Source organism: Labrus mixtus, chromosome 8 (assembly GCF_963584025.1).
Source record: "Labrus mixtus chromosome 8, fLabMix1.1, whole genome shotgun sequence".
Lineage (NCBI taxonomy): Eukaryota > Metazoa > Chordata > Actinopteri > Labriformes > Labridae > Labrus > Labrus mixtus.
Window position 1 is genome coordinate 26,090,891 of NC_083619.1, and position 12,459 is coordinate 26,103,349.

The following is a 12,459-nucleotide window of genomic DNA, read 5'->3' on the forward strand; positions in this document are numbered from 1 at the left end:
ACAGCGAACTCTGATTTTTACCTGAATGCATCTAAAAGGTTTATAGCACATTTAAGTTAAAGTCTCTTTTACTGTAGGGACTTTTAGGAACCAATGAACCTCTACTTCCCCTTCTGAAAGAGGAACAAGAGTCTTAAATAAGTTGGAACACCCACAAATCCTCGCTGAAGGAGGAAGTCGTTTCTGCTGGCATGAGCACTCTGAGTTTGAGAGTTTGATGTGGAAACAGGAACTTGACTGTAACTCCAAACTCTTGAGGGTTTTTTTTTTTAGTTCTGAACAGAAATAAAAAAATGCTGTCAAATATAACAGCAGGGAAATAATGAGCTCCTTTAAAATCAGGTGTGATGCTTTTCTGTTGTTAGCTCTTGACGTCCCTATGAAGGGAGAGCTGTCTCAAATCTTTCACTTTCAACCTCTGATTACAGTAATTAACCTGATCTGTATAAAGCAAACAGGAAGAATAACTTTGACTGGGCTACTTAAGAAGAACATAAGTGTTCAATCTTTTGCATGCAAAAACTGAATCTGTTGCTTTTTAATACTTTATTAATTAAACTAAAACAATGTTGCAGGCGAACTCCCGCAAACACTGGTGATGCTAGATTCTGTTGGGGCCCGAGGCAAAGAATCGCAGGGGGGCCCTCCAACCAGCATTCTTATATGTCGAGTAGACGGGGCTGCCCCAACCTTCAGCGAGGTGATCTGACACTACTACCACCCGACGCCCCTGACGCCCAGCAACTACCATCGGACTGTGTCGTCCAAGCAACCACCGCCAAACTCTGTCAGACCGGGGCGGGGCCTACTGGCCTTGGGGCCCCCAAGCAGTTCCCTGCCTTGCCTGTTGTAAAAGGAGCCCCATGCTCGCAAACTGTCTGATTTGCAAAAATGTATTTAGTGGCAATGTATCAGAACCAGACCTTCATCAAGCAAATGTTTGCGAGTTAGATAGTGTTGGCTTGCAATTATTAATGCACTCATTCCTCTCCTGCGTCTCTGTGAAATTACTGTCCAAAGTGTTTTTCTACTTAGGACTAAACTGATCCTAAGAGCTCCTGAAATGCACAGAAAACTTTGTAAAAGGGGGCTTAAGATGCTACAGTTCTGGGACTTATATTCGGCAACATTTAGTATGCTAAAGATTTGCTAAACGCTAGTGAAAGACAAGACGATGATGGTCTCAGGATTGGTCAAAATGCACAATCAGAGGCATCATAAAGCAGCTCTGAAAATAAACAGAGAGCGGGCTGGTAGCTGGAAGCCTTGAGCGAATACAAAGTGACGCAACGAACGCAGAGAAAGTTACATTTGAGCCACATTTCAAGAGGCCTTTCTTCATCCCAAGATCTCTTTGGATCATTTCTGCAGGAGAGTTGCGACTCCCTTTTTGGGTGAAGAGGTATCAGAATATTAAAAAAAACTCGACACCCCTCGTCGACAATCCCGCCGCACAACTCGAGTGTCTCCATTTTCCTGAACATTAAAGACGAGCCGGCACTCTCGTTCCCCGTTCAAGGATTCAAAGTGATAACGACGGAAACTCTCGTTATCTTGTTCAACTCCAGCATGCTCTCCATGTCTGCTGATGTGCTTTTATGAAAATGCAGCAAATTGAAGATGAATTAGCATATGTAGGCCGTGTGTAAAAAAAAAAATCACAGATGGTGTGCATGTAATTAAACTTTGTAAGACGGGGAACATGTTTGAGTGGGATGAAGGTTTGCTCCGACAACAGCGTGGATGTAAGGACAGGATTTAACTCAAAGCAAACAACTGTTGAATGTGACTCGCAGGCAGCGCTGTGAGCTTGTTAGCGTCTCTGCCGACTCCATTATTATTAAGATGTTCATGCAACATCGCTTTAAGAAACTTCGCTTTGAGGAGGTGTAGAAGTAATCCAAAAAAACATCTAATTAAGTGATCCTACATTAAGCCTCTTATCGTAAAAAAAAAGGCTTCAATAACATCTTTACTCTCTGCTTCAGTGAGCATTAATGTATAAGAAGACTATCATTAAAATAACTGATGATTAGCATGCTCACTAATTTGTATCTTTGAGTTTATAGACAGATGTTTGTGGGTTTGACTCGATCTTTAAATATCTCAGTAAACAGTATATATGTGTATGTTTTTGAAGTGTGCACATGTGGTTTGGATGCATGTGAATGTGCAGATGAGTGTGTGTGTGTGTGTGTGTGTGTGTGTGTGTGTGTGTGTGTGTGTGTGTGCACTAAGTGGTTTGATCCTTATCAGGGACAGAAATGCTGCTTGAGAAAAAGCACTCTTTTTTTGTCTTTCCGCTCTTTTTCAGTTTGCTCTCAGTCGTTACAACCCCTCTTCATATGCACACAAACTCTTGTACACACATTTTATCATGTTAGTCTCTCACTCACTTTATTTCTCACAATATCAGGCTCGTTAAACAGTCTAGAGTTTGTTAGGGTACCAGGCCAAAAATGAACAGGGGGCCCATCCCGGTTTAAGGTCCAGTCCTTTTTACTAGCCTGGTGCTGCTGTATTGTTAAAGGTGCACTATTCGGAGATTTGGTTGTGAAATTTGAAAGTTGGAGAAGTGAAATAATTCTATGCTTTATTTTCTGAACAGGAAAGGAAAAAATGGGTCCCTGGACCACTGTTTGGAGCTCAAAGTCTATCCCGATACTTAAGTCAGGGTTTTAAACATTTTGTGATATGCTGAGAATTGCTATAATATTAATTGCGATTTAACTTTTTGAACTGGATATCATGACCACAAAATTAAACTGAATCAAGAACTGTTCAGTCAAATAAGAAAACATTCGTAATCTCTTCAGTCTTGAGTCTTTTTATTTCTACACAATGGGAGTCAAGCCCACAGACTGACCAACACTGTGACTCAGATACATTCAGAGTTGTTTTTAACCCCTTGAGTGCCACAAAGTAGGTGTTGAAATCAATCTTCAGCTCCACTCCTCAGAAGGAGACATTAGAGGCCAAAAAGGGTTAAATTTAAAGCGATGCATTGAAACATAGGTGGGTAATCATATCGTGTCACAAAATTCTTGCCCGTACACTTTATGAAAAACTATGCTAGGAGCTGTGCTATCAGCTGCTGTTGACTGACCCTCCGCTGTGCTGCTTCTCATCTTTTAACATTTCAACTTTTAAATAAACTTTACAGTAAAGAAAAAAAGGGGAAATAATCAGCTGCAGGGAGCTTTTGGATTCTTAAAGATTCACATATCCTCACTTTTAGGTTTCAAGGGATTCTTCAAAGATCCTCTTAATCACACAAAGTTTATCTCCTGCCTTCTACTCCCCTCATCTTCTCATTGCATCCTCCCCTCAACTCCTCTCTGTTTGTCTCTCCCTCTCTCTTTCTCACCCATCCTTCATCTCCTCTGAACTTCAGCTGATCCTTATCGTTCTCCCCACAGGGCAACCAGATACACCGGAGAGCCTCCCTACTCCCTTCATCTGTTCCTCCTTCACTGGCTGCGGGAGGTCGAGCCCTCCTCTCTCTCTCTCTCTCTCTCTCTGACACACACACACTAACACACACACTATCCAGGTCTGTCCACTGCTGCAGTAGAGATATGAACCTGCCATGCGCTCGCTCTCCCGCCTCTCTCTAGCTCTCATTAAAGCGCAGATAAGCAGCTGCAGGTGAACGATGTTTAATGACTGATTGGTTTGCTGACTGAGGCCAAAAAACACTTTAATGCAAATACATCTCAAAGTGTTGTTTACATGTTGATTACTTCTCTTGTGTTATATGGCAGTGTTTCTCAAAGTGTGGGTCTTGACCACCCTGGGAGTTCAGCAGGGAGCCCTAGTGGGGTCACAGACACTTTTAAAGTAAGAGGGAAATCAACTTCTAAATAATAATAAATGTATTTTGGACAATAAAATTTAAATGTATGTCATTTTAGATTACATGCATATTGTTTTCCGTTTCTGCAAATATTTGAAACAACACATACCTCTTTAGCCAATCAGAATCGAGCAGCTGCTATGAGTCACACTGGTAAATCAGAAAATTGCTGTACCACTGAAAATAAGCTACCTAACATAACAACTAAAACAAAACAGACCATTAGGAGACCAGACTGAACATGACTCATCTACAAACACAGAATACCACCTACTACGGCATCTTACTGTAAATGAAGTCAAATCCAACACCTACCGTCCAGCTCGCAGCCCAGCAGCTCCAGTCGGAGGCCCAGGCCCTCGGTTGTCGCTCTCTCCGGGTAGATCCTGATGAAGCGGGTCAGGAGGGGACCCACTGACCTCAGCTCGGGGGTGTCGTGGTTCTGGTTCCCGGTAAATATCTAAAGATGAAAGCAACAGACAGAGACATGTTAGGGACTGATTTATGGGGCCACTCAGGGTGTTTAAGGTGGAGGAGCGTCAGCTATGATGGGATACCAACACACTGATGATCCTCTGGCATGTTGGGAAGCCAATATGGTGTCGCACTTGAATTATTTCCCTGGACTTGCAACCTGGAGGCCACTTCCTCATGCTTTTTCAAGACTCTGGCAGACATTTCATTTCAGGTAAACTGCCTGATTATATTTCACTTATTTAACTAAAGATAAGATGGTGAGTTTGTTAGTTTCTCTGCTGTCTAGTCATCTTTGTGGACGAGTTTTCAGGCATCATCGCCTTTGGAAACTTTGCTTTGAGGAGACGTTCAATGAATTTAAATAAACATCTAATTTAGTAATCTAACATTCAGGATCTGACATTAAAAATGCTTTTAATAACTTATCACTGCTGCAGAAAGCATTAATACACACTATGATTTCGATAATTGGTGCACGATGACTGATTTGTATGTTTGAGTTTAAAGGAAGTCAATTAAAGAACCAACGATGAGTCCTCTTAGGAAAAACACAAAATTAAAGGTTTTATCTGGGAATTAAGTGGCTGAATAACGACCGACTTAAATGTCTAAAGTAGACACGGTCCATGTCTTATTCAATTTGGTTCAATTTGCAGCTGCAAATAGTCATTTCTGTTGCTTTTATCAGAAAAGCTGTAACACAGAATGTCTGCAAATTTCATCAAAGCCCAAACTTCAAAGACCTTTCAAGTGCACGTTAAGACAGATTTCCTAATTAAATGAACATGAAACTTCAAAAATAAAAACTCTCCTATCACAGATGAAAATGGTTTCCTATCAGAGGAGAGATCAGCAAAAAGCTTAAGGGTGTAATTTTAGGCAAGCTTTTATCGAGCATGAGGAAATCTGAGGGCTTCAAATACTTATCTTTCCAGGAAATGTAGAAAATCAGTTTTTCGTTTCAAAATGAATCAGACGGTATCATTCAATGATTTATAAAGTTGTAAATCTCAGACAAAGGGAAACATCAGACTTCTCTTTCCTGCTTTAGTTCTGGCTCAAAGCTACATCGCCAAACAATCATGTTTGTCGCTTTGATAAGAAGCTGAAACTAAAATGAAAAGAGGGAAACAAAGGCAAAAGGTAGGAAATCAGAACCAGAGTCCATCCTTTTCAAATGTCCAACATGACAGAGCACAGATGAAAATGGTTTCCGTCAAACTCAGCGGTGGGACACCAGACACCACAAAGCACTCCTGGCTGTCTGGACGGCTGAGGTTTTCATTTTGCCTGATTCAATAAAGGCTGCAGTGAGGCATTATGGGTACAGCTACGACGTGATTGTACGTACAAAAAAGATTTGTGTCTGGGGGGAAATGACAAACACTTAGAAGGTGCACGCTCAAGCTACATTCATGCTAACACCTACATGGCGGTTACTAACTCTTTAGCACTTCCTTTGTTGAGAAAGAAAATGAAAATGAACAACTACTGCAGTTCTTTCACCACCACCACCAGAGACTAGACCCCATAGGGGGACCACTACCAGAGACTAGACCCCATAGGGGGACCACCACCAGTGACTTGAGCACATAGGGGGACCACCACCAGAGACTAGACCCCATAGGGGGACTACTACCAGAGACTAGACCCCATAGGGGGACCACCACCAGTGACTTGAGCACATAGGGGGACCACCACCAGAGACTAGACCCCATAGGGGGACCACCACCAGAGACTAGAACCCATAGGGGGACCACTACCAGTGACTAGACCCCATAGGGGGACCACTACCAGAGACTAGACCCCATAGGGGGACCACTACCAGAGACTAGAACCCATAGGGGGACCACTACCAGAGACTAGACCCCATAGGGGGACCACCACCAGAGACTAGAACCCATAGGGGGACCACTACCAGTGACTAGACCCCATAGGGGGACCACTACCAGAGACTAGAGCTCATAGGGGGACCACTACCAGAGACTAGAGCCCATAGGGGGACCACTACCAGTGACTAGACCCCATAGGGGGACCACTACCAGAGACTAGACCCCATAGGGGGACCACCACCAGAGACTAGAGCCCATAGGGGGACCACTACCAGTGACTAGACCCCATAGGGGGACCACCACCAATGACTAGAGCACATAGGGGGACCACTATCAGAGACTAGACCCCATAGGGGGGTATCCTATCCTGCTGCCGGCCTCGCTGCCCCTCTGAGTGCATGAAGTCATCATGACCGAGTGGAATCACCAAACACATCTTTATCTAAACTGTTAAATGCACAAATTGTAAATTCTTAATTAAGTCTTTCCTGATTGAAATACCTCTACAGTTGATGGATGAATAAAAAACGTCCAGTATGAAAAATATAATTAAATTAAGTTGAGATTGTTTAAGAAAGTGCAGCTCAAAATGAAACCTGGATACTTCAGCTCGAGTCGGCCCTTTGAATCACTACATGTATGAACGGTGCGCCATCAGTAAACTTGATTTTCCTTGAGTTAACATTCAAACTTCAAATTCAAAATCGGATCTATGAGGGTACAGAAACATTTAGGATGTCATGAAGGTCATTGGAGTTGATTGGATGGGATTTTTGGTACATCCCCTTTCCGTCTGGATTCTGTCGTTTGTGAATTTGTTTGGGGGACTGGTAAAAGTGTTTCGGGTTTTTGTAATTTTGTTTTGTAAAATGTAAAAATGTATATCATTAAGATGGACGTGACTGAGATTAGAGACACAAAGCCCAACTGTCCATAGTAGTGTAAGTGTACAGGCAACTGGTGATAAGACAAAGGACCTCAGATATCTGTTTCCTAACGTAAGTGAACCTCCTCCCTGTCGGCAGAAGTCTAAACGCTGCATGCAAAAGCGTGGTGAGGGTCTTCCAGGATGAGCTTTGCCTTCTGAGTTGCTCTTATTTGAAAAACATGGCTAAGATCATTCAAGTGAACGCCTACGATCTTTCTGCAAAGTTGAACTATATTTCCCGGCCTGTTTTTCGTTAAGTCGTTGTTCTTACTCCGCACGATGTGTCGAATATTTTCATGCGTTTGATGAGAAACAGGTGGAAGGTAAGAAACCCAACAGGCCAGTCTCCTCATGTTGTCATGTTTATGCATGAACGTATATACAGTAACTACACTATGACCATGTGTGAGCCCGGCCTTGTTGTAATGCATGTACCAGCCCGGGCCTCGCTGAGCCCTTTTTCCTGCCTCGTCTTTTGAAGCGGGTTTTTATAAAAAGACACAGGAAACAGAGCGGAGACGCAGAGCTGAGGGGGACAGAGGAGCATCAAGATCTGCGTCTGCACTAAATCAGCAGGAGACAGACGGCCCCCAAACCTCGCCCTCCAGCCCCCGCCATCTGGAACGCATAGAGAAGGATGTCGCACCAACAGGGCCGGGAGACGAGGGGAGGAAGTGGGAGTCTTAAAGCAATGACATGAATTTCCTCTCGGGGATCAGACTCAAAGTCTCCAAAATCTCTTAAGAAGGGATACAGACCGAGACGGAGACTAGAGGGGGAGTTTTTCCTACTTCTATTCCATGTTTCCCTTTTTTTTGATCTCGTCTCTATCTTTTATACTTTACGCTCAATCACACCTGTCAGTCACACAGATAACTTCTGCAAAGTCTTCTTTACATTTTTCTGAAGAAGTTTGACTTTTTATCAGCCGTGTCTTTTTATTATTCGCTCGGTCGCTGCTGCGTTTTTATATCCCATTTAAACTTCACAAATCTTCCTTTTTGCTTATCCTGATTAAACCAGAGCAGCTGTGAGAGGAGCTTGTTCATCAAGAAGAAGTTAGTGAGAAAACTTTCCACTGAATAGTCCTGAAAGAGGAACTTAATTCATCTGTTCAGAGACACTAACAGCTTAAATGACTCACATTTATTTAGAGTTAATTAAAATGTTGTCAGAGGCACTTACACTTTAAAAAAAGTGTCATTATGCTTAGAGAAATGGTTGATGAATGAACGTTATGAATTTAGTTTTATAGTAAGCGGGCCATTAAATTGTTTGGCTACTTTTTCTTTTAAACAGCAGCAACAGAAAGAAGACAAGAAATGGTAATGAGACTCATTCACAAACAAATCTGAGACTCATCAATATGTTCTTACTTTAATTTATTCTCACTCTGCCAACAAAAAATAGAACTATTAAGTATAGAGTATTATAAGGAAGCATCCTCGATCTAAACACATACAGGTACTTGGGGCAGGTAAACAATGGCGGGGCAAACAGTGCAATGAAAAAAGGTATTGCGGAATAAATCAGACTGTTAAAAAGTGGAAGGATGAAGAGGCTAGCTTGGTGTTATTTACAGTCTCCAGTCCTCTGCAGCTGCAGGAGGTGCAGGAGGTGAAGGAGGTTAAGGCTCCTGGGAAGAAGTCGTTCCTTCGTCCATTAAATCGGCTTTGGTGGCTCTATATCTCATCCCTGATGACGGGAGGACAAATAATCTGTGACCTGTGTGGGTTGGGTTCTTTAATACTGTCGACACCTAGCATCTATTAAGTCCGGGTTAGGGAGTCGAATTTCCTTAAAGTTCTCTGCCATTTTTTTAACACCTGGACCTCGTCCTTCTATCCTTCTATAAAATATTTAAAAAAAAATCTTAGTTAAAAACACAGCATTTAAATTCCACCGCCAGGGGGATATTAATCAAAACAATAAAAAAAGATGACGTCGAGGCTGGCGGGGAATCATGGGAGTGATTCTCTCTGCTACTCCCCTACAAACTCCGAGTTGACCGTTGTCAAGACGATCGAGCAAAACCGACCTGAGGAAGAGAATATGTTTACAGACGAGCTGATGTATCCGAGTATAATTTACATGACGGTTTTTAATCACAGCAACACAAACAGCGACAGTACGGCAGCTTTCAGCAGCAATCTATGACGTAACATCCAGTGTTTCCACGGTAACGATAAACATGCCGTGTCTGTCAGGGCGGCACCTCCCATTATTTCTCTGGCTTTGATAACTCTTGGACATATTTGAGGTCGCATCCTTGCTTGTGTCTCAATCCTGTCTCGCTCTCTCAGGTGCTTGAAGTTGGCATGTGGGTGGAGCTGGGAGGGTCGTCAGCTGTGTCGGGCGTTTAAGCTCGCCTGATTGAGACTCTCTTTCTCTCTCAGCTCGGCCTGCTGCTGCTGTCACCTCTCAGCCTTCCCTTTGTTTGGTATGCTGCCTGCACTCATCACAAACATCGTGAATCTTCACTCACACAGACATTTCAGACTCGACTGATTCTTCATACTCACACATCACATTATTTAATATTTGATTATTTCAGTTGAATAAAGATCATTTTGACTGCTTTATCTGTGTGTGGCCTCCTTCTTTGTTACCATTCATGAGTCAGGTGGTAACAAAACCCAATCATACTGTGATTTCCCCCCCAAAAATCTTCTTGAATCTGAAATCTATTTTTCCTTTTTCTACTTTGTATTTCTTCTTTTTTTGCCCCTGCATCTCAGATTTTACTTTTAAATCTCCATCTTCCTTCCCGTCAAGGCTCCGTCGCGTGCGTCAGACAAAAGCCATCCGACAAACAGAGCAGTCACAGCTCATATGAACACAAGTCTATAATTTGGGTGCCAAACATTTCATTCCACGAGCGGCGTTGTGGTCGGGCGAGCGAGCGAGCGGCTCCCAGGAATCACAGATTACAGTCAGAGGAGGTTTATTTCATGTCAACAACCTTTTATCTCTCTCCCTGCATAATCAACTTTCTGCTAATCTGAGCCGGCTTTCATCACCGCGCTGCCGCTGAGTGACAGAAGGCCGAGGACAGAGGACGACAGAGGAAGAATGAGCGAGACGAGAGGGGGAGGAAAAAAGGAACACACAAGTGTCCGACTTCAGATGAGATTTTTACAGCCTTGCTCATTAACCATAACATTTGAATAAGTGTAATAACACAGGGATAAATACAGACTGCTAAATGTGTGCAGAAATCAAACTTCCCACAAGGACTTAAAAAGTGTAAAAAGCAGTAATGTGATATTCTGTACCTTATTGTGTTGTATTGGAGTCGTTTCATATCGTTTCTTTCATGCCAGGTCATGTCGCCATGACGTCTTGTATCGTATTGTGTTGCATTGTCAAATCATGTTGTTTTGTATTATATCATATCGTATCCGTCATGTCATATCATACTGTATCGTGCTGTACCGTGTAGCATCATATCTTCAATCATATCTATATGTAACATCTATTTATGTATTGCGCCGCTGGTGTAGTGACATCATGCAAGATTCCAGGGCGGCGCACATTTTTTTGGGGGCGGCAGTAGCTCAGTCTGTAGGGACTGGTTGGGAATCGGAGTGTCGCCGGTTCAAGTCCCGGCACGGACCAAGTCCAGAAATTGGTCTGGTAGCTGGAGAGGTGCCAGTCCACTTCCTGAGCACTGCCGAGGTGCCCTTGAGCAAGGCACCTAACCCCAAAACTGCTCTGGAGCGCTCGCTGTGTGCAGCCCCCCCCCTCACTCTGAGACCTCTCCATCAGTGCATGTCCACAGGATCATGTGTGTGTATTTCGGCCTATGTTTGTGTAGCATGTTCAATCGACAGAGTGTAAAACTGAATTTCCCCTTGCAGGATTAATAAAGTATAAATTATTATTATTAATTATTATTATATCAAATCATATCCTATCGTACCGTGTCATACCGAGTGATTGGAATACCGGGGAGAATTGAATGGTGGCGCAAACGGTGAGCGGGTCGGTGAGTGGACATGGGGGGGGGGGGGGAAATGGGTGTGAATGTGGGAGATTCAGGGGTGTAAACATTCGGTGAAAACAGTGGGGCATCCAGGTTGTCACACTGTGCCGTATCCATCACATCATATCGTACTGTGTCGTATCAAACTGTAACTCATCAAAATGTAACACATCCTATCGTATATCAGTGTGTCATGAAGGCTTTTGTCTCTAACAAGCTGTGTTAAGAAACATCACTATCACTAAATAAATACCAATTCACTGGATTTGGATTACTTGATCAAAATTCTGACACATTTCTCAGGAAAGATCTCTGAACGTTTTACGCACAGTATTTATAGGGTTAGTAACCCGTGGCAACAAACACCGACCTTAAGCTTGGTGGTGTTGTCCTCCTTCACGATGGTCCAGTCCTCTCCGTCCAGGCTGTGGCCCACCCTGAACCTCTTCATGAAGACGTTTCTGTCGCGGTGTTTGCCTCCCTGGATCACAACGCCGCTCACCATCTTGTCCTGACCCAGATCCACCTTTCAAGAAGGACGGACACAGGAGAAACGAGTTGGTTTGACGATGAAACAATCACATATTACGCGCTTCAAAAAGATAAATGGTAGGCTGTGTTTTATAAGGATTGAGTCGCTTACAGACAAACTTGATTTTAGGTAACTTTGTTCAGACATTTAAGCAAATGTTCCCCCCTAAATCTTCAGCGTTCAGTGTCAGACTCACCTGTAGCCACTCGTTTTTGAAAGGCTGCTTGGTCTGCTGCCCGGTCCAGCCCGATCTCCCTGTCAGCAGTCGAGCGTTTTCAGCGACCCAGCCCCGGTCTGCGTACGACGAGGCGCTGATCTGAGCGTCTGAGATCTGACCCGACACCATCCCCAGCATCCCTGCACATGGATAGTCTGCACAAAGAGAGAGAGGGAAACAGAGGGGGGATAAGGAAAGTTTTGAAAGGCATACAGTGAGATAGGAAAGGGGATGCATCCTTATCTAGTTGCTGATATCGTCAGCGGTTAAAGCCAATACTCTCTGGGCGCTGCTGCCGTGGTTAAACACGAGATTAAGAGCACAAAAGATTCATTTATTGCAATTTCTTTGGTTGAATTTAACTTAAAACTTTGGTGAGCAAACGCCTTCATATGGGTTTCACCTGAAGCTCTACTGTTATGATAATCCCAGAAATAGCAAATAACGCTTGAATGACCACTCTGTTCCTCGATTTTTACAATAACGTGTCTGACGTATATGATATGTGCTGTGGTCTTACTACTTCTCCTACTTTTGCTTTTGCAAATATTCCACTTTAAGCATGATTATTCTACTTTCATTAGAAGTGTGCACTATTTTCATGTCCATCTGAGACTTTCCCGTCGACAGTC

The 12,459-nt window shown here is 43.3% G+C and overlaps 2 protein-coding genes across 2 annotated transcripts in view; one reads left to right on the top strand and one right to left on the bottom strand.

The window, feature by feature from the left end:
• The window catches only part of LOC132979539 (contactin-associated protein-like 4), a 340,781-nt gene that overhangs the window by 293,031 nt on the left and 35,291 nt on the right, over positions 1-12,459 (top strand). The window lies entirely within an intron of this gene.
• Positions 1-12,459, bottom strand: part of LOC132979540 (neuropilin-1a-like) — a 100,152-nt gene that overhangs the window by 14,876 nt on the left and 72,817 nt on the right. Inside the window, exons 9-11 of the mRNA XM_061045431.1 lie at positions 11,807-11,982; positions 11,449-11,604; positions 4,172-4,316 (exon numbers count right to left, since the gene is read on the bottom strand). Of these exons, the coding sequence (XP_060901414.1) occupies positions 4,172-4,316; positions 11,449-11,604; positions 11,807-11,982 (477 nt within the window). The remainder of the gene's footprint in view (positions 1-4,171; positions 4,317-11,448; positions 11,605-11,806; positions 11,983-12,459) is intronic.